At 56.4% G+C, this 25461-nt stretch overlaps 2 protein-coding genes across 2 annotated transcripts; both read right to left on the bottom strand.

Annotated features, from left to right (window-relative positions):
• Positions 1-306: 306 nt before the first annotated feature.
• SLC35E4 (solute carrier family 35 member E4) lies at positions 307-6362 on the bottom strand (the record flags this gene model as incomplete). The annotated part of the gene is made up of 2 exons (XM_079717284.1): positions 307-1277; positions 5744-6362. The coding sequence occupies 2 exons, from the start codon at positions 6360-6362 to the stop codon at positions 844-846; spliced, it is 1053 nt and encodes a 350-aa protein (XP_079573410.1). The 3' UTR covers positions 307-843.
• Positions 6363-11767: 5405 nt separating this feature from the next.
• TCN2 (transcobalamin 2) lies at positions 11768-25014 on the bottom strand (the record flags this gene model as incomplete). Its single annotated transcript, XM_079717682.1, has 9 exons — positions 11768-12340; positions 14475-14590; positions 16965-17136; positions 17978-18164; positions 18289-18461; positions 19686-19847; positions 20872-21029; positions 21732-21960; positions 24951-25014. The coding sequence occupies 9 exons, from the start codon at positions 25012-25014 to the stop codon at positions 12279-12281; spliced, it is 1323 nt and encodes a 440-aa protein (XP_079573808.1). The 3' UTR covers positions 11768-12278.
• Positions 25015-25461: the final 447 nt, after the last annotated feature.

Here is a 25461-nt window from a genome sequence, read left to right as displayed (position 1 = left end):
GAGCCTGGTGAAGCTGTGGGGCCAGGCCCTGAGGGCCCTGCGGTCTGGGGCAGGAAGCTCTGACCTTGTCCCAAGAGCAGTGTGGAGCCACAGAAAGTGTGTGTTTTAGGAGATGCCCCCGGGGCTGCGGGAAGATGGCGTGCAGGGGCCGGAGCAGAGGGCTGGGGTGGGGGCCTGGCCAGGCCCTGGTTGGTAAGGGAGGGGTTCCTCGTTTCCTTGTGGGCAGCTGGCAGCTATCGGCCCTTGGCTGCCACCCCGAGGAATGACACAGGTGTACAAGCAAAAATAGTTTATTTGAGGACGGAAGACCCAAAATTGGGGGGCCCAGGGCTGAGGCCACAGCAGCTGCCTGGAGTTGGCACAGACGACCCCAACTCCCTAGGGAAGCCCAGCAGCAAAGAAGCCCTTCCCTGGGCCTCCTAGCTGCCTCCCCCATTTCCTGGAGGAAGGATTGTGCGACCCCCGAGAATCATCATCATCATCATCACCATCATCATCATCTTCATCATTAGAACACGGTGAGGTTTTCAAAGTTTGGCCAGCAGTTTTCGGCGTAGTAGTTGATACTAATCGTAATAATTACTCTGACGAGCACAGTGACTGTGCCGGGCTTGGACCCACCATCCAGTGGTGAGTGGGGTCTGTGATGAGGAGAGGCAGGCAGGGACAGGAGGTGGGTCTCTCTGGGAGTCCCCATTCCAGCCTCCAAGGTGGCCCTGCAGGAAGACCCATCTCCCCCGGCGGCCCCAGAGGCTGCCCAGTCTCCCCGTTTTCCCATGGCCATGGGCCAAGGCTGGATTCAGGCTGAGGCAGTCCCGCGTGGTCCCTGTGCTCCCTCAGGTCTCAGAGACCCTTGCCAGGCTGGTCCCTCCGCCAGAAGCCCCGGCGGGCAGCCCAAGAAGCCACGAACTCACAGTTGTGGTAAAGGAACATTCCTGAAAGGGTGAGCGCAATGCCCACATAGCTGAGGGTGCTGAGGTGGCTGCCAAACAGGAGCCGGGAAAGGATGAGGTTACCCACGACAGTGAGGTTGCCCAGGACGTGGACAGTGAGGGCCGAGGTGAGGGCCAGCAGGGAGAAGCTGGCCAGGTTGTAGAGCACAGACAGGAGGCAGCTGAGCAGGATACAGGCCCAGAGGCGGGAGTCGGTGGGGGCAGGCGGCGGTGCCACGCCAGCCTCCAGCACCAGGGCCGCGCCTGCCAGCAGGCAGAAGCTGGGCAGCGAGGTGGCATACAGCAGGGTCACCGCGTCCAGCCTCTCCTCCTGCAGCAGGGCACCTGCAACCAGGACAGCAGCCATCAGCACCCGGAGCGAGACAACCCCCATGAGGCCAACCCGGCACGACCTCCTCCTCGGCCCATCCTCCAGGAAGCCTGCCTGCCCCAACCCCTCAGGCGGAATTAGTGGCTCGCGCTCTGTAATGGGAAGGTCAAGAATCCAGAGTCAGACTGCCTGAGTGGTGACCCAGGTCCCCTCCTGACTACCTGCGACCTGGCACTTAACCTCTATAGGCCTAGGTTTCCTCACCTGCAAAATCGGAGGATAATAAAACCTTAAATATGCAGGGTTGTTGTAAAGATTAAAATAGATAATGTACATAAAGCCCTTAGAAGGTAAGTGCTCAGTAAATGTAGAAAGATAAGATAAATAAGCGTTATCACCTACTCCTCCCACAGGCTGAAACAATAATCTGCTTGTGATGTCCCACTGATCAATAAACATGAAAAAAAAAAAATTCTTCAGGGGCTCCCCAGGTCCTGGAGAAAAACATCCTGGGCTCTTAACCAACTTTGAAGGCCCTGAACCAAGCGACCCCGACCCAGCTTTCTTGGCTTCAGCCCTTCTCGCACCCTCAGCCCCACAGTGCAGCTCCCACGCCAGAGTAGGGACAGACCACCAGCAGCCCAGTTCTGCCACTTACTAGCTATGTGGCCTTTAGCTTAAAAAAGATAGAGAGTTTGAAATCATAAAAACTGTTTGAATCAAATGTTCGATCACTTATGACCATTGGGATGACAGGGAACAACAAGGTCATTGTTTGCTCCCGGCTGTCACTCACTGTTTATCGCTGATAATCAGCATCTTTTGCTACCAACGCTGGGGCTTGTCAAGATGAATCTAGGACACAGAGGAAAACTTAGTCTTTGCAAGGAAAGACGGGATCCTACCACCTTGCACATGTGTGCCTGTGTGTGTGTGTGTATTCATGTTACAACCCAGCTGGTTCACAAAACCAGTGGTGCCCATCATAAAATCACACCCGGCTCAGATGAAATGATAGTACTTGCATGAAGGCAACGAGACAGTTTTTGTGGAGAGAGATGAGTCATGGCTCCCCATCCCCGCCCAGGGCTCTCTGAGCCTCTATGCATTTTCTGACACACACTTTCCAAAGAGCCACAGAGGCGCTTACTCATAGGCTATGCTTAGAATAGGAAATCTTATTTTTCTCTCCATTTCATTCTGATGTTTTGGCTTTGTTCTCTAGGCAACAGTCCTTCCATCAAGCATTTCTAGAAATGAACAGATAACTGGAATGCCTCCTGGGCCTTTGGCAAATTTCACCCTCTGAGAGGCAGCCAGGCAGGAAGGTCCTAACTTCCTCCTCCTGCGACTTGCTCCTGTTCTGCATCCCACCCAGCCCTCTGCCTCCCTCTGCTGCAGTCCAGGGAAAGAGCAGGGATCCTCTGCCAGAGGCCACCCACCCGGGGCCCCAAAATGCCAGCCTGTCATACTGACTCCTCAGCGACCCCTCCTCTGCCAGCTCCCACCAAACCCTGCATTTCAACCTCTCCTGGGACTTCCCTGGCGGTCCAGCGGTTAAGCCTCTGTGCTCCCAATGCAGGGGGCATGGGGTCGGGGAACTAAGATACGGCATGCCACACGTGTGGCCAAAAACAAACAAACAAAAACCAAACAACCTCTCTTCCTCCAAAGACACTTTTGTTTCAGCATCTGAACACGCCAAGCTTCAGTCACCTGTGGACAAATGTTCTCTAGACCCCATTCCACTGGCTTCTGGCTTATCCCGTCTCTGCTCCGTCACGAGCTGTGTGATATGACACAAGCCGCCCTCTCTCTATGCCTGTCCCCTCGTGGGAGCGTGGGCAAGGTGACAACATGCCCCTCACGGGGGCCTGTGAGGTGCTGAGTGCAGGGCCTGGTGCCCAGAAGCAACTGCTGGCCACGGCAGCTGTCACCATCCCCCACACGCTGCCCCGGCTGGCTGACAACCGTGCCCTGGCAAGCCCTGCTTCCCCCTCCCAGAACGCCCTTTCCTACTCTGACTGTATGAAGAGCTGGGCATGGTGTGGGCACACAGTGAGGGCTCAGCAAGTGTTCGCCACTATTATTACATTATTGTCACCATCACTGCCTGCCTCCTCCCCCAGGCAGCCTTCTCTGGTTTCCCCTAGAAGTAGCCACCCAACCACAGCTATGGCCACCTTGGCTCTAGCACTTCTCCCCTGCCTTGTGATCTCTACTTCTCCTCACCAGCCTGAGAGCTCAGCGGGCAGGGTCAGGCTGTTCCCTCATGCAGGTGGATGTAGCTGAGGACAAGTCTCAGCACGCTGGCACCCCCACTTCCCAGCCTTTCTGTGAGTGGGAAGGTGGCATCACTCCTCTCCCCGTGTAGCCCCCCAGGTCCACAACTGGCCCAGGAAGGAGAGATGCTGCTGGACCTGCCCGTGGCTGCTGGGCACTCCTCTTTCTGGACTTTCATCCTCTGCTCCCATGGAGTCTGCCCTCAGGGAAGGAGCTGGTGTCAGCCATTCACACTCTAGTCTAAATTTGGCCCTGATGACTTTCCTGGAAAGTCTGGCAGTAGAAACCTCCTCTTGTCCAAAACCCATCTCACCCCTTATCTCCAGTCTGTTCCTCCCCACCTCTGCTGGGCTCCCATCTCTGTTGGTGGGGCCTCCAGCCTCCTAAGCTCCCTCCTTAGCACCCTGAGCCAAGGAGTTTAACCAGCCTGCCAATTCTGCCATCAGACCATTAATAAATCCACCATTTAAGGGGTACCTTACCTGGGCCAGGCCCCAGGCTATGTGCTGGGGACATGGAGCTGCCTCAAAACCAGGCCATGCCCTCTCAGAGCTCCTGTCTGGTGGGAGGCAGACAGGTAAACAAGAGGCTATAATACAAGGCAGGTGGAGTCCTGATGGAGGAAGCAGAGGATGCTGTGGGCACCTAGAGCAAGCATCCAACCTCCTTCAGGGGCAGGCAGGAGACAAGGAGAGAGCTGGCAGAGCCAAGGAGCAGCCTGATGCCAGGTACCTGCCACCCCATGTCCATGTGCCCGAGGCCTGGCCGGCCATAGCCTGTCCTGCAGGCTGGGGCTCCTCCTGTGTGAGAAGCGCTGGGCCTCAGCAGGCGTGATGTGAGCTTTGAGGCTGGGGCCTTCCCAGCCTTCTGGCCCTGCCCAGGGCAGGGTACAAGGTCAAGTTTCCCACTGACTCATGCCCAGAACTCAGGTCCCAGCTCTCATGTAACCTGAAGGCAAAAATAGAACTGGGCTTTGGCCCCACCTCAGGGCCCTGGAGGATGGGTACAGGGACTCTGGGTCCTGGCTCCAATGACTCTAAGACAGGGCTGAGCTCTGACTTCAACCTTCTCTGGCTGCAGGCTGCCCTAACCCCAGCCCAGGGCCCTTGGAGCAGCCCCTTCTCTCTCCCAGGCCTGGGTCACAGGATCTCAGAGCTGAAAGGGAGGGAGACCAAGAAAGCCCTGGGATTATCAACTCTGACCTCCACCAAACAGATGGGGAGACTGAGGCCCAGACAAGATCCAGATCTCCCCTTCTGCCCAAGGTTGCCCAGGAAGCACGAGCCCAGGTGTGGCTGGAACCCAGGCCTCCCCAACCTGAGTGGGCACCCTTGGGTTGAGGCAGAGAGATGGTGGAGGCTGTGACTCAAAGGACCCTCAGTAGGACAGGCAGGAAGGTGGTCTCCACCCTCAGGCAGAGTGATTTAGCAGGGGCTAGGCCTGGAACCTCCACCTTACCCTCTGTCCAGAGCCCCCAACCCCCTTTCATCAGAGCTGAGGTCAAGAGTCACATGGACTAGGATTCCAGTCCTTAGGAGCTGTGTGACTGTGGGCAAATCATGAACCTCTCTGGGTCTCAGTTCCAGCATCTTGTAAAATGGGGATGAAGGTGGTGGTTGCCATGAAGACTCAAGGTCAACACCTAGCATGGGACCAGTTACACTGCAGCTCCCAGTAAACACCAGCCCTTCCCAGACTTAGCAAAAGCCCTCGACTTCCAAATCCCAGCTCATGGCCTTGCCCTCTTTCTCTTTCCCTAGTCTCCACTATCAGGCCTCCCTCAGGTCCATAGCCTTATGTCACATCACTTGGACGGCATGAAGTCTGCCTGCCTGGGTTCAAATCTTGCCTCTGCTGCTCACATGGCCCAGGGAAAGCCCCTCTACCTGTCAAATGGGGACAATATAGTGACTTCCTCGATCAGGTATGGAGATCCAGGCTTGACAAAACATGGACCACAGATCTATGGCAGCCAACTGGACGAAACACTGGTTGGGCCTCTAGAGCCTAAGTCTGGGGCCTGGAACTCACTGAGAGGCTGGCCCTTTCTGAGCCTCAGTTCCTGACTCTTCCCGAGCCATGTGCCTCAGTTTCTTTATCTGTAAAACTGGATAATGGCCATGGCCCCTCACAGGGCCACCCAGGCCACGCTCCCACCCCGATCCCCACCTCCTCAACCAGTGTCCTGGGTACTCACTCTGCTGAATGGACTTGAGCCCACGGAGGCAGGTGGCCGCCAGCAGGAAACCACAGCCAGCTGGGGGTGTCCGGAGCTCTCCGGCCAGGCTGCAGGCGGCCCCCAGGCAGAGAAGGCCCATGGCGGCGAACTGCAGTGGGTGGTGGCGGCGGCCGAGCAGCAGCGCAGACAGAGCCAGCGTGATCAGTGGCGTGGTGGTGGTGGCCAGCTGTGCCAGGTCCAGGGGCACAGCGCTCAGGCCCACGTTGCCACAGGCCATCGAGGCGCCTAACGTGAGGCTGAGCAGCAGCACTTGGCGGCGGGTGCGGCCGGGCATGGGGCGCCGTGCCCCCGGGTGGCATGCCAGCGCAGCTGCCAGCATGTGCAGCGCCGAGAGCAGCAGGGGCCGCCCGAAGCCGTGCACCGTGAAAATCCACTTGTTGAGGCTCGACATGCTGGCTCCCGCCAGCAGCCACACCAGCGCTGCCACGGCCACCCAGGCCCGGCCAGGCCGCTGTAGCGCCAGCGGGGTGTCAGGGGGCCACTGGGGGAACCCAGCCCACCGAGCACCGCCAGCCACCGCCACTGCCTCAGCTGAGGTCATCCTGCCGTCATGGCGCTCCCGCGGGCAGCGGCACATCCGTACCAGTGGGGCCGGGGCAGGAGGCCGGCTCCCCAGCGACCAGCTCTGGGCCACCAGAGAGCCCCACTGTGGATCCCGCCCGGTCTCAGGTGAGGGCACTGCTACTTGTGCCCGGCCTGCGGCAGCCGAGGTCCAAGAGCTATGCTGTGTCCCCGGCTCAGGCAGGGCAGAGCCTAGGTCGCTTCTGCTGGGATGTCAGGCTCCCTGGTGCACAAGCCTGGCCTAGTAAGCGCCGGGCACCTCTGCCCCGTGCCAGGCGAAGTCTCCACTCTTCTCCCCTCCTAGTGCCCACGCTACGCTTACATGGAATCCTCCATCCCTATTCTCTTCAGTCCAAACCCCAGGTCCTCCAGCGTGCTCAGGCCAGGCCTGCAAGGGCGATCCGGGCTCCCGCGCCCGGTGGTGCCGGTGGTGCCGGTGGTCGGGCTCGCTGCCTCCGACAGTGCCCAGACCCTGCGGCGGGCTGACGCGCCGGCCTGCGCTGCGGCCGGTGTCAGACGGCGAGCTCGACTCAGCTCGGCTCCGGCAGGGCCTCGGCGCCAGCTCCGGCTCCCGGCGGCTCAGGCTGCGGCGGGGTCTCTCGCCAGGTTCGGGCGGAGAGCGAGGCTCCGTGCTCTAGGCCCCGCCTCCGCGGCCGCCCCTCGAGCCTCACCCGGAAAATTGGGCTGAGCCCCAGGCGCCACCTCCGGCCAGGCTCCGCCCCCGAAGCCGAGAGGGATGTCTCGCCCCTCCCCCACGCCGCCCGCTCGCAGCTCCTCCTCCATCAGCCTAGCTTTACCTCCGTCAGCAGACCTCTTCCTAGCTGGAGTGGTCAGCCTGTCTGTCCCCCATCCCCACACCGGTGGAGGATCAGGCCCCTCCCCACCCAGCGCCAAGGCAGGCCCCCCATAGAGATGAACACACGGCGGGAGACTCTGGGGTATCTTTCTGAGGGAGCCTGATAAAAAGCCCTAGCCCATCAAGAGATTTCATTTTCAAGGACACCCTCCCCCCAGGAGACCTCATCCTAGGACCAGTCTCGGAACCACCCAATCTCTGGCCAGTTATCCCATGGAGCCTCAGCATCCGGAAGAGTTGGACCACGGGGCCCCTTAATACCCCTCCCTCACCCCTCCCTAACCCGAACACCTCCTCCCTCTCCCAGCCCAGGGCGGGACCCCTCTAGGCAGGCAGAGGGAAGCTGAATCACCAAGGCCACCCACAGCTGCGGAAGCAGGGTCCCGCCGGCCAGCATCTATCCCTGGCCAGCAGCCCCTGTCCCATCCCCTGGGCACTCAGAGCTGACTCACAGCTGAAATTCCTGGGGTCCACCCCCTGCCCCCATCCCTGGCAGGACAAAGAGCCCTAGGTGGGCTGGGAGCCAGAGCAGCTGCCACTAAGCCTTTGCCCCTGCTTCGGTGTTGGGTAAACAGCACACCCCAGAGCAGGACAGGCTGATAGGGATTCCAGGCTGGGCCCTGGCCTCTCTGAGCTCAGGAGTCCAAGTGTGCAAGAATCACTGCCCACTGTGAGCCTCTTTCCTGACGTCCAGCTTCCTTCTCTGTGGAAGTTCCTTCCCACTGGGACACGGTTCACCCCTAGCCTGTCGTCTGACCAGCAAGTCTTTGATGGAGCAACAAGACCGCAAAGGGAGACCGCTCATCTCGGTCCACGGCGCCCTCTGGTGGTCAGAACACAGAATGGCTGCAAGTGTCCCCTAATCCCCATCACAATCCTTGGACTGGGATTAAAATTCCCCAGCCTCACTACTGTTTCAGACCTGCTGAATTCAGATACCCTCTGGTGAGCCCAGGGATGTGAACTTTTTTTCATTTGCCTCTGGTGATTCTGACACCCGCATGAGCCTGCAAATCACTGCTGAATAGTCCAAACTGTAGGGCAGGAGATTTCCAGGTGAAAGACCAAAATATGCAGGTATTTAGATGGGGTTTTTCCAGGAGTGGTTGTGTGAGGGAAACTGAGCCAGCCAAGGGGGCAGCCCCCCTAGCCCCACATTTCCTGAAGAGGAGGAATCAGGGCCCCTAAGGGTTAGATTCTTTTTGAGATTTTGTCCGTTTTCCAGTTAAGCTCCCTTTAATTAAAAAAAACAGCAATGAATTAAAAAATAGTAAACACCCCCCAATCTTCTAAGAGCTGAGCTACTGCGGGGTGGTAGGCAGTGTCTACACCTCCTCCAAGACTGCCAAAAAGCACTCCCACCTGCCCGGCCTGGTGAGGGGTGAGCTATGAGGAATGAGGATTAACCAAGATGAGGCCTGTGTTGGCCTTGGTGGGAGGGAGAGAGCTGTACATCCTTGGGGGGGAGGAGGGGCGGGGGGGAGGCTGAGGGCAGAGCCCAAAGCAGGGATCGTGGAGCTTGAGTGGTGGTGGGGGATTCAGACCACGTCTACCTGGCTCCAGAGCCCCAGTTTTTAACCTGCCTTGACCTGCAGGCAGCAAGACTCTCCACAGGATGTTCCCTTGTGGGAGAATGGCGGGGGTGGGCACCCAGCTTCATAGAGGGCAGCAAGGGCTCCTTCGCACCCCTTGAGGTCCACCTGAACGCCCAGAGCAGCCCCGGGCAGCCTGCCCCTGCCCACAGGCTCTCATATCCCTCCGGTCTGAGTGCTGCCCTTCACCTGCCGCCCCCCACCGCTGCTGCGGGAAGCAGGTGATTCGGGGCGGGACCCCGGGAGGCACCAGGAGGGAAGAAGAACCCATTTCCAGCAACTGAGCTGCAGAGGCTTGGGACGGGTCTCTTCTCTTGTCGCTGCATGTCTCTAGACCAGTCACTTCACTGCGGGGCCTCAGTCTCCCCATCTGTGATCTATGATGAGCTCACAGGCATGAATGTAAACCAAGGCGCCACCCCACAGTTGTGAGTTAGGAACAGGCTGCGCGAGGGGACGCGGCTTGTCTGGAGTCACACAGCTCTAAATGCAGGCCAGACGCAAACCTGGGCCCCCATTCCAGAGCGGCCACTGCTTGTCAGACTCTTACTGTGGACATGACTGTCCTCCCACCCATGCCCCTTCTCAGGGTCCCTGCTGATGGAGCCAGACTAGACACATGACCCAGGGCCCAGAAGTGGGCTGTGCCGGTCAGACCCCTCTCCAGGCTTTGGGACACAGGCTAAGAAGATAAGAGGGCCTGGGGAATTAAACTGGAAGTCAGCAGAGTCACTGCTGGGGCCACGTTCAGAGGAAGCTGACAGAGGGGGAGGACACGGAGAGGAGAGAGCCTGAGGGTAGTGCAGGGATGGAGCCCTGAGCCCCAACTTCCATTTCCCTACTGCCCTCGGCTGCCCTTAAATTGGTGGGCTGAGTCTTTTCAGCAAATATCCTTTTTTATTTTTATTTTTTTTGCCACCCCGAGCAGCATGTGGGATCTTAGTTCCCTGACCAGGGATCAAACCCATGCCCCCTGCAGTGGAAGCATGGAGTCCTAACCACTGTACTGCCAGGGAAGTCTGTCAGCAAATATCCTTTGATTTGAGCAGGATTCAGTAGCTCCCTGCTGCTCAGAGCCAAACACACCCCGACTAAGACAGTTCCTTCAGAGGGAGGATCACATCCAGACCATGGACGCTGAAAGCCCAGTGCAGGGGTGCTCCCTTCAGTTAAGTCCACCCTCCCCCTAGCCTGGCCTGGGACCTGCCACAGCTGGCGTCCCCTATATGGGAGGGGCCCTGGCTTCCTCGGGAGGTGGGGAGGCAGCAAGGCGGTGCAGGGGCAAGGGCTGGGGTCAATGGGTGGGGACCTTGGCTCTGACACCCACAGGCTGTGTGACCTGAGGGAAGCCGCAGGTCTCTCTGAGCCTCCACCCTTCTGTGAGGAGAGGGTCCCAGGGCAGGTCTTGAATCCTCTCTAAAGCGCCCTTGGCCGAGATTAAGAAAGGACAGGTGAACAAGCACTCTGCGGATCTGGGCACAGACATTTCACCTTCAAAACGGAGGCAGCTTTTTCATTTGGCTTTCAGGTACTTGCATGTCTGTAAAGCATTTTTTAAATCGCTTACTTCCCCTACTTGCCCAGACCCTAAATATCGGAGGAAGAAGCACATGTTTAATTCATGGCGTGGACGGCTCTGTGACAGTCACTGTGAAACCTGACATGCTGTCAGAGGGCCCCTCCAAGGACAGACCCCCTTCCTAACCTCGGTGGGCTGGGGCTTCTGGGGTGCTTGCCTGGCCTGAACCCTACTTCCCAGAGGGCAGCCCAGAGCCCAAGCCCTCCCACAAAGAGGCAGGGTTCCCACCCCACTGGCCGCTGAGGCCTGGGGTGACGCCTGACTGTGTCTTGGGGAAAAGCTCTAGGGTCCTGGGCCTTCAGTTGCATTTGGACTCTGCCATGTAATCCTAATACTTGCCAACTAAAACTTGTCAACTGCCATCTGCCTCTACGAGGATTAGGTCACTAGCCCCTGTAGCCACTGACCTTCAACACACCCTGAAAGGAGTTCAGGGTGGAGATCAGGAATGAGGCACTCTGTGCTCTGGGAAAAATAGGCAGAACAGGCAGTTATTTTTAGAAGATTTTATGAGCCCAATTCTTGCATCTTCTCTTATCTAGAAAAGCACTAAAATCATTAATGGAGCCATCTGCTCCTGGTGACTAGCAGTAACCTTCACAAGACGAGCAGCAGGTCTCTGCCAAAATGTGTGCTTGACCACATGTACCCCCTTCGCTAAGATCATATATAGTGCCGACCCCTCCCCTACCTCTTCAGAGCAGTTTCTCAGAGCTATCTGAAATGCTGTCTCCTGGGCTATAGTCCTCATTTTGCCCCAAATAAAACTTAACTCGTGGGCTTCCCTGGTGGTGCAGTGGTTGAGGGTCCGCCTGCCGATGCAGGGGACACAGGTTCGTGTCCCGGTCTGGCAAGATCCCACATGTTGCGAAGCAGCTGGGCCCGTGAGCCATGGCCTCTGGGCCTGCGCGTCCGGAGCCTGTGCTCCGCAGCGGGAGGGGCCGCGACAGTGAGAGGCCCGCGTACCGCAAAAAAAAAAAAAAAAAACCTTAACTCGCTACTCTCACGTTATGCTTTTTTTTGTTTGTTTTTGTAAGTCGGCACAATCATGAAAGCCCCTGATTTTCAGTGTTTGAGTCGAGGAGCCAGGAGGCCTCCCCAGGCCAGGTCTGTCGTCTCCTAAGCCACGCCCCCCCGCCAGACACTCTCCCTCTGTAAAGCAGAGAGGAAAACAGAAACATCAACAACCTCAGAGTTGTGCAAGAGAGCGTCCAGCAAGTACACGCCCCCTGAGCAGTAATCAGCGTCACCACCGCCAGCACCGTTCCTGTGCACCCCCTACCTGTACCCAGGAGAATGCTCACCCCCCTCCTCTGCTCCCCATGGGCCTCTCTCCCCCTTCTCTGCTCCCAGCCCCAGCACGGGCTCCAAGCATGAGGCATCAGGACCCTGGGGCATGTGCACAATCAATTCTTTAATCATTTTGGAGGTGGGCTGACAGCAGCCCTGCAGAGCCCTCGCCAGCTGCTATGCCGCAGTCAGCTCTGGGGCAGCAGCCCCGATGGAGTGAAGAGTGGAAAGCTATGGTCAGGGCCACAGAGCTCTCCTTGCAGGACCCCCATCCCAGAGCAAGCGGTACTCACAACGCCAGCAGCCGGTGGCCTCCTCGTGCCAAGGAGCCTGAGATGCTCACGCCCTCCAGCCTACGAGTGGCCTTCACGGGACACCTGCGGGGCCAGGTGGGGCCAGACCTGGGCAGTCAGACCTGCCGGGGAAGGTGCTGGGCTCCCTGCTCCAGGGTGGGTGGTGGTTTAGGACCCCCACAGGGGTGGTGGCTGTGGCGATCCGGGGACAAGTGCACAAGAGGAGGCAGCAGGGTCAGGCGTGTGCCTGTTACAGGGATGTCTGGAGGGAGGGCAGAAGCCCAGGAAGTGTGGGAGGCAGCTGGGGTGGTGAGCCTGGGGTCTACCAGCCAACCAGCCTCAGCTCGATGGCTTCTCCATCCCTGGGTCTGTAGTCAGCAATACCTGCAGAAATATTGTGGGATGGGAGTTAACAGGGCAGAGTGTTCCCCCCACCAACCTCAACTTCTGGACCCCTGCCCTGAGGCCACGGTCTGTAAGATGGGCTCAGGGCTTGGTGGTGGGAGACTGGGGGCCTGTCCAGAGCCAGTCTGGAGACTCTGAACTCAGTTGTGACCTCAGGGTCGCTGAGACCCACAGGCTCATTTTGCAGTGGGGGACCCCAGAGGGTGTGGGAGGGTATGGGACAGCACACCGGATAACCAACATGGGGCCAAAGGAACCAGAGACCCTGACAACAGCTGACCGGCAGGGTCACTATCTTCATAGTCCCCCAAAGGGCCATCAGGAAGAGGGACCTGCTCGGTGTGGTCTGGGGACTATGAGTGAAGTCAGCCTTTGCTCACTAGGGACAATCCAGGCTCCAGCACGACACCTTGGTCAAGCCCCAGCTCTGCACTCACTAGGGGTGTGACTCTGGGCAGGTTATTTAACCTCTCTGAGTGCTGGTGTTCCCATTTCTAAAGTGAGGATAATAGTGATATCAACAACCGGGCCCTCCTTTTTCCCCATGAGAGTGGGCTTCCTGCTGGAGTGGGAGTCGAGGGGGGTAGGTAGAGGACACAACCACCCACGTCTGCCTCATGGCCGAGTCCATCGGGCTCTCCCCCTCAGCTACCTCCTCTGTCCAGCCTTTATCAGTAATAGAGGCCAGATCTGGTCTCTCCATCTGTCACCTCTTGGTTTTATTTCTCAATTTGTCCAGAAGCCAGGCAGGAAAAGAGAATGCTTTTTACTGGGCTCCCTCAGCGAGTCCCACCTTCTGTAAAGCACTTGGCCCCATGCCTGGCCCATGACAAATGCCCACTAGAAGTTCCAGGTAGCAGGAGCGGGGACAGATGACCCTTAAGAGTCTGTCTCGTAACTGGGCAGATGCTCAGGGATGCTTATGACAGCTTGGGGCATAAGAGTTAAAACTGGAGACACCCTAAAGGTCCAGCAGGAGTTGATAAGCTGTGGTCCACCCATCCCACTCCACGCCAGGGCTGGGCCCTAACTGGCCTAAGCCAGTCTTGCCATGACCCCTTCTCTCTAGCCAATGATGGGCGCAGAACCTGGGCCATCTCTAGCAACAGGGATGGGTCCAGGAACGCGCCTGTGTCCCAAGTCCGCCTTCAGGATGCCAGGAGACATTTGCTGGGGGATTCAGAGACAAGTTTCCCAAGTCATAAAAGGGAGCAGCCCCAGGAAGACACAGAGTAGCCTCTCTGGAGGTAGGAAGCCAGCAAAGAGAGGAGGAGAGTCACAGGGAGGTGGGGCTGAGGCTGAAGTCCTTGCTCCCACTGGAATCTGGTCACATGAGCCAATGGATGAGCCAATGGATGTCGTGGAAGCTAGTTTGTATTACATTTCTGTTACTTGCAGCCCAAAGCACCCTGCTGGATGAGATATCCTATGTGGCTATTACAAAGAAAGGGGAAGACCTACATATATCAACACAGAAGGATGGCTACAATATGTTAAGGCTGAAAAAAATAAATTGCAAAACAGTATATAGAGCTGTGCCATTTGATATGCCAGCCATCAGCCACATGTGGCTACTGAGCACTTGAAAAGTACAAAAACCAGGCATGCAAAATGTCATTAATAATTTTGGATTGATTACATCTTGGAATGATATTTTGGATGTATTGGACTAAATAAGATATATTATTAATATTAGTTTCACCAACTGCAGAATTTAGAATTACACATGTGGCTCACATTTTATTTCTATCGGAGAGCACTGCTATAGAGTATGGCTTCATTTCTATGAAAAAACAAACGTACATATTTAAAAAATTATCTGGAAGAAAATATACCAAAAGTTAAAAGAAGTTATTTCTGGGTAGCGGATTATGGGCAATTTTAATTTTCTTCTTTTTTGCCTATCTGCTTTCCTAGAGTTGCCACAATAACGTATATAAAAATTCTTCAGAATACAGTTAAATATATTATATGCAAACTTGAGCATCAGTGGTTATCTGAGGCTGAGGCCCAGGAAGGTTCAGGGGAAAGCTGGTGTGAGTCGACAAAGCCTCAGTGCTGGGACAGGGCTGGGCTGGGGACACATCCAGAGGGGGCTGGCCACCAGACTCACCTTGCAGCAGGGGGGTGTCGGGGGCTCGGAGGAGTTGCCAGAACTCACGTTCCCCAGCTTTCTTCCCCATCACGGAGGTCAGGTAGGGGCCTGACAAGGAGGCCTGTGTTCTGTACCTAAGAAAGGGGCAGGCAAAGAGGGAGAAAAGGTGACTTTTGCTCCCCTCGACCCAGGGGCAGAAGCAGAACCACCCACACAAGGCAAGTCCTGCCCTCGCTCTCAGGGCAGCGCGAGCCAAACCCTTCCTGGGCCACCCCACCATGGGTCTCTCCTCCACACCTCCTCTCCAGCCCCACGGACACCGCCCACTCGGGGGACTGCATCCCCTCTGGGGGCTGACATTGCAGGGGGTGGGAATCAGAAGCTGACAATGGCCCACGAGAAACAGTGAGGCCAGCGTGAGAAAGAAGCAGGAACAGGCAAGACAGAGGCAGAAACACCCAGTGGTGGCTCTGGGTCTCTGGTTCCAGAAGTTTCTGTGGCTCAGGGGCACCCCCATCCTTGTGGCTGGGTTGCTCAGTCTTCTCTCCGACTGTACACACCCCATGCTCCCCACTACCAGAGAGGCTTGGATTAGATTCCTGGCTTTTGCAACCAAGAGACTCCTTCTTCGTGCCACCCTTCCCTGACGCCACTGCCACAAACACAAAGGGATCCCGGATCCTAGTTCCTGGACCAGGGATCAAACCCGCGCCCCCTGCAGTGGAAGCCTGGAGTCTGAACCACTGGACCGCCAGGGAAGTCCCCAAAGGGATCCTCTTAAAACACTGTGGCCCTGTCCTTCCTGTCTCCTTATCAATGGTGCTGTTCTTAGAGAGGGAGGGTTTTCATAGTTTTAAGAAACAGAAATACCCTCAGGGTGACCTGGTCAAAGGGAAGGTTTTAGGGAGCAGCCCGTCCCCAGTCCTCCCTTAAGTGCAGGGCCACATGGCTGCCCGGAGAACCGCTCTGTACCGGCCTCTCTCCGTTTCTCTCTCTCCTCTTTCTGTCTCTTTCTCTCCGTTTCTCTCTGTCTCTTTTCCTCTCTCTCCTTCTAGAATCCAGCTTTCTCTGCTGTGCACTCACATGCCTCAAATGTGCCTCCACACCCCCTCCAACACCAAGAGAATCATTTCTCAGATTGGCATCCCTGACGTTTTCTGAGTCCTGGAGTTCTGAATAAAAATGTTAAGTTCAAAATTTTTTCCATTTTGATGACAATATCCAAACACAAATACCAGCAGGTTCTAGGTAATCCCAGGGCCTGCCGGACTAAGGCCTCCCAAGGGTGCCCAGGGTGTGTGGCCCCCAGAGGACTGAGGTCGGCTTGGTAATAAGTGGCATGTTCGGGGCCACGGAAGAGTCTACAAGCTGCAGCTGCCTGTGCAAACTCCGCCTGATGGCAGCTCAAACCCGAGAAAGTGCTGAGCATGTCAGGCTCACTGGCACTGGTGTGTACACCTGCTCCTCAGCAGACAGTCCCTATTTGAATGTTATTGGTTTCACAGTTTTCTTTGTACTTAATTTGCAAAGCTGTTTAGGATTTATAGCCGCCTAAGAGCCAAAAACAGAAAGGACTTTAAAGAGTAAACATTAGTACACATCTAAGACATATTATTACAGAAATCACTTAACCTGGGGTCTGGGGGAATTTTCATCCTTTATAGGGGTTTTTGCGTATCTCTGGCCTGAAATTCCCTGCCCCAGACGACTCCAAGGTGCCAGCTGTGAGTCCTCCCTGGCAGCAGGATGCTGTCCTTTGGGAGCTCCAGTTGGGGACAGAAATTGGGACCCTCTCAAACTGAGGCACATTTTTCTAGAAGAGAAGTCTGGGGTCTAGTGGGGTCTGGTGGAAGGTACTCATCCTCTGGGCCAGATCCTCACTGGTGATCTCTCCCATCTTATTTGGGCACAGACACAGCTGGCACAGAGCAGTGCTCTGGAAATGCTTGTCCTCAGATCTGTCAAATCTCAGGGTGAGAAGCAAGTTTAAGGCTGTTGTCCCACCTCCACATTCTGCAGAGGGCTTGCGCAGGTAATTAAATAATCACAGGGATTAGACCAAGATCGCTTGATAATAAAAATTCTTATTCTTCTGAAAGCTAACATGTATCGAGCACTTCTAAGTGCGGGACCCTGCACACAAAAAGCATGTACCATGTCCTCTCTGCGCACTAATTCCTGGACTCCTGCATGGGCTCTGGTGGATGTGGGGAGCACAACTGCCATCCTCGTGAGCTGCAGGAAAATAACTGGCCTGGTCCCTAGCTGGAGAGCGGCAGAGCTGGGATTCCAGATGTGGAGGGTCTGCCTCGGGAGCCTGCTCTCCTAATCATGATGCCTGTTTCTGTCACAGCGTGGGTGAGTCGGCGGCGGAGAAGGTGGAAGAGAGCCCAGGCCTCTCCCAAGGGAACCCTCTCTCCATCCCTTGCCCCATCCATGTCCCGTTTTGGGGATGTGGGGTTGAGTCGGGTGAGGGCTGGGAGATGGGGGGTGGGGGGGCAGTCTCACCTGAATCTGCTGTGCTCCTGGGCCTTCTTCAGGACATCTTCCAAAGAGGAGTTGACAGGGACAGAGACGGAGTGTCTGTATGAAGAAAAGATGCTGGAGACCTTCAGCGTGACATGGATGAACTCTGGGACTTGGGTCTGTGAAGGGGTCTCTGTAGCTGGTTCCAACAGGACTGTGCCAGGGAGAGGGGAAGGGGCAGTTGGTCTGAGGGCAGGGGGCCAGGCCTTAGTCCTCCTTTCTTCCCTGGAAGACACTGTGGCCCATCGAGACCTCCTCCTTCCCCTCGGTCCCATCCTGGTCAACACCACCACCACCTGGCTGCCTTCCCAGCCTCCCCTGTCCCTCAGCTCCCACCACCCTCGCCACCCAAGGTCAGGCCCCTCACTGGTTTTTCTGCCTCTAGGATCCCCCTCCCACCTCTCTGCCACAAGCACCCCCCACCCAGGGTTCTTTCTAGAACATACATGTTACCTCTGAGGGCCTCCCCTCCTTTTCACCCTCCTGCCTGCCACTCCAGCTCATTGTCTCAGACTCCACTCTTTAGTGAGACCCTTCCCCCCAACTCCAGTCTTGTACACCTGAGCCTTTGCCCTTGCTGCCCCCCTCCCTGCTCTGCCTTTCCTTCCCTCTTCTCCCCTGGCAAATCTCACCCACCCACCCCAGTCCCTCCCCAAGATGAAGCCCTGATTCAAGCAGCTAACTGGGACTCATTATGATGTATCAGAGCTAACCAAAATGTGTCTCTCGCCATTCATTCATTCGAACACTTCTGTACTGGGGATCACACAAGGGGCTGGAGATTCATGGCCTGCCCACAGCTCACCATTTGATATCTCCCTCCCCACACTGTGAGCTTCTAGCATGTGACTGCATCTTAGCTGCCCGTGTGTCCCACGCACACCTGCAAACCCCTGTTGACTCAGTAAATCAAGATGGAGCAAGTTCCCTTCCTGGGACAGGCAGACCTCATTGCAGATTGAAAAGAGCAGGGCTTCTATGAAAGGCCCGGCTACCTCTTGGTGCCTCACAGTCTGGGGAGATGAGATCCACATAGCTCTTCTGGTTCAGGATGGGCAGCAGCTGAGAAATCATGAGAGGGTTCTGGAAGGCCTTGTGCTGTAGGCTGGCCAACAGAGCAGCCTTGGCTTTGAGGCATGCTGTGCCCAGCTCCACCGTGGGCCTAAGGGAGGCCATCAGCAACTGGTGACCGAATGGGGAAGAGGAGGCGGGTCAGCCAGCGGGAGGGGCCAGGTCTTCCAGCACCCCACCGGTCCACCTCCCACCAGCCACCAGGGTGGAGCCCAGCCCAGAGTCTCCTTCCCACCTGCAGTGCCAGAGGGGTGCTGTAGACATTCCCAAAGTGGCCCTCTGGGGTCTGGGCTTTCAGGATCTTCTCTTGCACTCTCCTGAGGGCCACAGTGCTCCGGTTTCTCTGATTTGGGTTGAGGTTGGATAGCTCCAGACAGGAGAAGGCCAAGCCCGCCATGGCCAGTGTGTCTGCAAGGGACAGAGCCAAGTGGGGTCAGCCCGGGCAGGACCTTGGGGCAACGGGCAGTCACAGGAGGGCTGGAGGTAGGGGGACAATATGGTCAGAGCAGCATTTCAGAAAGTTTCCACCAGCTAGGGGGACCAACAGCCCAGTCTGCCCAGTTTCCAGGATGGCAAACTGGGATGGGTGGTCACCATATCCCTGTCTGCTGCCTGGGGGTTAGAGGTTGGGGAGAGAGATTGGAGGAGGGAGGGCCAAGAGGACTTTAGCCTACACACTTGTTCCCAAACCTGCCTGCACTTTAGAATCACCAGGGGAGTTTGTTTGATTTTTCTTTTTTTTTTTTCCTGGCCGTGCTACACAGCTTGTGGGATCTTAGCTCTCCAACCAGGGCTCAAACCTGGGCCCTCGGCAGTGAAAGAGCAGAGTCCCTACCACTGGACCGCCAGGGAATTCCTCACCAGGAGATTTTTAAAGGAGCAGGTGCCTGGGTCCACCCCCAGGTGGTCTGGTTTATTAGGTCCAGGGAGCTGCTTGGGCCCTGGGGGGTTTTAAGCTCCCCACCCTGGGATGATTTAATGTGTCCGCGGTGGGTTTTCTATAAGCTTCTGAGGCAGAACAAGCTCTCTGCTGGCAGGGGCCCTGCTGCCTTCTTCTCTCTGGGTACCTACCCTCCCCACCTCCAACCTACTCCATCCTACCCCGCCCTATGCGAGGCACACACACTCACAGAACACAGCCAGGCCTAGAAGGAGACCTTGCAATCATGATGACAAGAAAGGGCACTGGAAACCCAAGGTCACACAGTGAGGAAGCAGATCCAGAATCCAGGCCTCAGGCCTCTCAGCTCATTTGATGAGTACATCATAGCTGTGTATCCAGAACTTTCTCCATGCTGGGCACCATGCTATGCCCTTTACATGTAAGGCATCTTTTATTGAGATGCTGCTGGGGGCTTATTTTACCAGAGAAGCTGAGCCAGACAGGCCAGCTGATCTGTCCAGGGTGACCTACAGTAAGTATGCGATGGAGGATGGGGTCAGGAAGACGGTCCAGCCCCAGCGCTGGCTCGCAGCCCCTGCACCACAACAAACCCTCACCATTGCGCTCCTAGTGGACTCGATAGGAGGGGTCCCAAGGAAAGGTGAGCATGGAACCAGGGGTGGAGGCCTTCATTTGGGGCAGGGGGCTGGAGGAGTGCCAGCCTGGCCTTCAGGGTCTGGCTCACTCACCCACAGGGAAGTGGCCCTGCTGGAGATGCTGTTCGTGTTCCACAGCATACAGGAGCTTGCCCACCACACTGTCATGGACCCGCTTCTGGTGGACACACAGGGCCAGGATGCCCAGGCCGTACTGGTAGTAGCTGGTGTGAGGGTGGCCCTGGTGATTATGCCCTGGGAGGGAGAAAACCACAGGGTGGGGCTGTCATGCTGGGCTTGAGGGGTGACCTGTCTGTCCCCTCCCAGCAACCAGCACTGCCAGCACTGGACCCATTGCCTGCACTTCCCGACACTGTCCTTTGGGTCGTGGGATCCATCTTTCCTTCATTCCCTTGACTCATACTTGCTGAAACCCCACTAAGTGTCAGGCGCTGTGCTTGGAGGTATGAATAGTGATGACAGACCAGGCACAGTGCAGCCAGGGCCTCCGGAAATAACACAACCCACGCTCACGAGATCGTGATTATAACTGAACTGTGGACCGAGGTCCACATAGCCAAATAACAGAGGTCTTTGAGTAGCTGGGGAGTCGGGGAAGGATTCTCTGAGTCAGGGATGCTGGGGAGAAAGGGCGGGGGAGAGGTAAAGGTGGAGTAGGAGTGAGCTAGAAGGGGAAGGAAACCTTCCAGATAGAGGAAACATATGTCAAGACGCTGGTTTGTAAGCTGAGAGAAGGCCAGGGTGGCCAGAGCCCACACAGGGGCGGGCGAGTGGGTGAGCCAGAGGGTGGGTGGGCAGGGCCTGGAGAGGAGAAAAGGGCAGACAGGCTGGGCCTGAGGGCTGTGAACACAGCAGGGAGCAGCTGCTGGAGGATTTAAGCAGCACTAACAAGATCAGATTTATATTTAAAGGCTGGCTCTGTGTGTGCCAGATTGAGGTAGGAGGCAGGAAAGTTAGTGGAGAGAGGTAAGGAGTGAGTAGTAGGGAGGCTGTGCAGCTGTCCCAGAGGTGGGTAATCAGGCCAGTCTTGGTGGGTGAGCAGCAGGGCTTGCCAACAGAGTGTATGTGGGATGCAGGAAAGGCTTGATCAAGAATGGCTACCGGGGCAGGCCCAAGCCTCTAGCGGATATGGAGACAAGGCAGAATGGAGGGCAGGAAAGAGGCCTGGGGAGAAAACCCGAAGTTCTGATGTAGATGTTTCACCAGACAATGTTGTCTGATGCGCCCTCCCCCGCCCTGGCAGACCTTGCCTCCTCACCAATGGCCCCCTTCTCGTCCTCCAGGAATCGCTTCAGCTGTGAGACCAGTCTGCCCCCCTTGCGGCCTCCAACAAACTCGCAGTTGGCCCGGAGAGCGAGCAGGTAGAGGGCCAGCTGGCCCATGGAGGGCTTGGCCTCGGAGTCACTGTTGTCATTGCTGGAGGCAGACATAGGACAACGCCAGTTAACAACACTTCAGTGAGAAAGTGCCACCCTGGTAAGCCTGGCTTGGGGTGCCCCACCACCACCACTATGAAGCGGAAAAAATCCTAGCAGTTGGAACATTTCCAAGACCTGCCAAAAGCAGATGTAGTCAGTTATGTAAGTTGTGTATGTCACGCTTATTTCATAAAGATGAGAAATTAAACTCAAGGACAAACTCTAAGGGCTCTTGCATCCAAATGACCTGTTTGCCCCACCATTTTGGTCACACTTCACCCATACACTCTCCCCTTTCTTTCCTCTCCCTGCCCTGCATCCACTTCTCAAGAGGGAGTCCAAGCAAGAGATGCTCCATGGTGGTCCTGACCCTTCACCTCTCATTCAGACTCCCGTGCTGGACCTAAGAACAGGCTTCCTCTTAATGCCCCCTGGAAAGGGAGCACGGATAGTCCGATACTGCTGCTGGGCTCAGTATGAAAGAGTGTGGCCATGGATTAGTAATGTCTGCCTCAGGTACCGGAGGGTACAGTAGCCGCCCAAGGGCCCCGGATTGGCATCTCCAGTCTAGTCAGACCAATCCCATTCCACAGATGGAGAAAGGCCCAGAGGAGATGAAACTTGCCCTAAGGTCTCCCAACAAAGCAGTGACAGGCCCAAACCGGAACGCAGATCTCCTGTCTCTTAGGATGTGGAGCACGCCATGGGGAAAAGAGGAGAGAGAGCGTGGCCAGACCTCAGGAGGCTCTGCTGGTAGCTGAGCTTGAGGCTGTGCAGGTAGTGGGCCTCCTTGGCCCCAGCCTGCAGGCTGGAGAGGCGCAGGCCCACGTAGATACTGGGGTTCAGCTGCTCCGGGGAGAGCCGGTCCATCCAGGGCAAGAGGCGCTGGCCCAGCCTCTCCACCAGCGTGCTGTCCACCTCTGTTATTTCTTAGGAAAGAGAACAGGCCAAGTGAGGTCGCAGGGCCATGCCACCAGCGACACCTTACCAGGGTCTTCTCCAGGGAATAAACATCCCCACCTTACTGTCACCTGGCACACACCCTACTCGTATGCGGGAGTCCGACTGTAGGAAGAGGCAGGGGTAACAGGGGAAAAGCTGGTATCCTGAAAGAGTGGCTGGAGTGGGCCAGGGAGAGGTGGTGGGCCCAGGGCAGAGGAAGCGGGTGCCAGGCAGCCACTCTGCCCATCAGGAGTGACAGAGAGACTGGATGCCGAGCAGCGTGGGGTGCCCCAGGCACTGCACCCCACCTCCCTCGGTCCTCAGGCCAGCCCTGTGACGTAGGTACTGTCATCACTGCATTGCACAAAAGAGGAAACAGAAGTCCAAAGTTGTGGGAGCGTTCTACCCATTTACAAAAACTTCAACTCACACTGGGAACAGATTACAGAACCAGTTTTAAAACAGAAATAGAGTCACAGATGTAGAAAACAAAACTATGGTTACCAGGGGTGAAGGGGGGCAGATAAATTAGGAGACTGGGATTGACATATACACACTACTATATATAGAATAGATAAGTAATAAGGACCTATTGTATAGCACAGGGAACTCTACTCAATACTCTGTAATGACCTATATGGGGAAAGAATCTTCAAAACAAGTGGATATATATGTATAACTGATTCACTTTGCTGTATACCTGGAACTAACACAACATTGTAAATCAACTATATTCCAATTAAAAAAAAACAAAAACAAAAACACTGCAGCCTGCCCACTGGCTAACTGGGGCTGCCTGGTGAACTTCCTCTGGGCAGATCTCAAAATAACGCTTTTCCTGCCCCCTCAGTTTAGGTGAAAAGGACCTGAGATTGTGAGGTGAATTGTTAGAAAGCCATCATCCTTTGCGACCATTTATCTGTGTGCTTAGGGATTTACCCACGAGGGAAGCAGAAGCTTTAGGGGTGCTTCCCAGCTCCAGCTGACTGGCGCTTTCCTCCCTCAGGGAGGGAACCTGAGCTGGGTAGGTGGCCTTGGAGCCACTTTAGACTTTTCCCCATTTACTGCCTCCCAGTTGCTGTGGGGCTCCAGCTGCTGGGCAGGCCGCCCCTCCCAGGGGACGGAGCAAAGGAACTGGGGAGGGGGCTGTTTCTCTTTTCCTTTCTCCTTCTCAGTGCTTTTCTGTGTGCCTGCCCCCATTTCTGTAGGAATTTCCCTCTCTCTCTCTCTCTGGATCTATCTCATTCTCTCCATCTCTCAGCCTGTCTCTCTCCTTATCTCTCCCTCCACAGTTCTCTTTTCCTCTCCCTTTTCTTCAAACTGGAGGGAGCCCCGCCCCACCCTGGGCTCTGACCTCCAGTGGGTGAGTCAGCCCTGGGATTAGCGTGATAGGAAGAGGAGCTGGTGCTGTAAAGAGAGGTGGGTAAACACAGTTCAGCCTCCTTAGCAGGAAGGAGCTGCTAAGATTCACCCGGGGTAATAAAAGTGAGCTCCCTCCCCTCAGGGCCTCCAGCTCACAGGGCCGCCCAGCTCTGCCAGCTGAGGACTGGCTTTGACAAGAGGAAGCACGGGAGCCCACCCTGCATGGGCACTAGTGCAGGACTGGGTCAGTTTCACAGCCACACAGGGCTTGAACCTGGTAAAGCAGGTGGTGGGATCCTTGCATCACACCAAGGAGGAAGGCAGGGGAGCATTCTTAGCCCATTTTACAAGTGAGTGAATGAGACTGGGAGTGACTAAATGGCCCAGCAGCAGTGGGCTGCACCCCCGAACCCAGTCCAGGGCTCTTTTGGGGTCAGGCCTATGGACCAACTGTTGAAAGGTTCACACCCACTGAGGGTGCCGGGTCTCCCCTGGGGACTGCCTGGACAGGAACTGAGAGCCAAGGGCTGAGGGGTCTGGTGGCAATTGTGGAACATGCCGGGCAGGAGGCTCCTGGTGCCCAGGGAAGACTGTGACCTGGAGTTCTGAGAACTGAGTCCAGCAAAGCCCTGGAAACCTGGGGCGCCTTGGGCAGGTCACCTGGCCCCTTCAACCCTTGACTGCTTCATGTGTCACCTGCACACGACTGAACCTGCCTCTCGGTTTCTGCAAGGGTCACAGGAGACCCTGCTGGTGTAGGCAGAGTGAAACGCTGTGGGCAAAGGACGACGAGGGATGAAGAGAGGCGGGCGGCCCACCTTCCCTTCCTGCCTCTGCTTCCCGTGGGGCTCCAGGGCACGAGCAGCCCTGAGCCTGTGCGCTCCAACTCCCTGATAGGCCCCAATAGTTCCCGAGATACTCCCAGGGGCACCGGAGAAGGCAGGCCCCTGTATGGAATGTAAAGCAAACGACTTGCCACCACCATGACCCGCCAGGGTCTCCACACGCTCGCTTTCCCTCTGCTGGGGTGCCCGCCCCTCACTCCTTTCCTTGCCATCTCCTTTTCCTCCTTCAGGTCTCAGTTCCTGCATCACCCCCTGGTCCTTGGAAATCCTTCCCACCCCTTCTCCCTGAATTGGCATTCCCCCACACCCTCCACGCCTTGGGCTTCCTTTGGCACTCATCACAGGCCCCAACACAGCACTGACTTGCCTCTTGACCGCCATCCCCTTCACTAGAATGGAAGCTCTAGGAGGGAGGCGGGGAGACCTGTCTTGCTCTTTGTTCTTTCCCCAAAGCCTAACATGGTGCCTGGCACACAGAAGGCTCAATCAATGTGTATTGAATGAATAAATGAACAAATGACTGAATTAATGGAAGTGATCTTGTCTGGCGGCGAGTCACATACAATTCATCTCAATACAATGTGCTACAACACTGAGGTCCAGCTAAGTCCAAACTGCTGTGGGAGCCCAGAGGGGCAGCTAAATCATCCCCACCACACACACACATCTGAGCCTGTTCCTCCAGCTATACAATGAGGGGCTTAGACAAGATGGTCCTCTCTTCTAAGGACCCAGCAGGCAAGAGGCACGGAGTAGATCCAGGTACTCACCGCAGATCTGGGCGAGAGCTCCCAGGCCCCCAAGCAGGAAGAGGAGGGCCCCAAGGCACCCCATGGCAGGAGCAGGGGTGAGCAGCAGGCGGGGAGCAGGACCGATTCCTAGGGCTGGCCTGGCAAAGGCTCTCCTGACCACAGCAGTCACTGCTCCGAAAGAGGCAGCTTCCTGTCACTGATTAATCCCTCCACGCCCGGCGGCACGCTGCTAAGTCAGCAGAGAGAAAGGGGAAAAGGTCTGTAGCTGAGGGGAAAGGAAGGCCAAAGAACAGAGGAAGGAAGGGCAGGGCAGAGCAGGCCTTCCCGGAGGTCGGGGACAGGGGGAGGGGGAGGGCAAGCAGCAGTGGTGTGCGACATTGCGAGGCCAACCACATTCTGTCCCCGCTGCCCAAAGAGCCCTGGACCAGCGCAGGAGGTCTGACTTCTGATCTGCCCAAGTCTGTCCGACCACTCCTGTCCTGTATCCCCTTGGCTGTTCCAGAGGTGGATGGGCAGGGCTGGGGTGCCT

This window comes from Hyperoodon ampullatus (genome assembly GCF_949752795.1).
Source record: "Hyperoodon ampullatus genome assembly, chromosome: 13".
In the NCBI taxonomy this organism is placed as follows: Eukaryota; Metazoa; Chordata; class Mammalia; order Artiodactyla; family Ziphiidae; genus Hyperoodon; species Hyperoodon ampullatus.
This window is presented reverse-complemented; position numbering and strand designations above follow the sequence as displayed.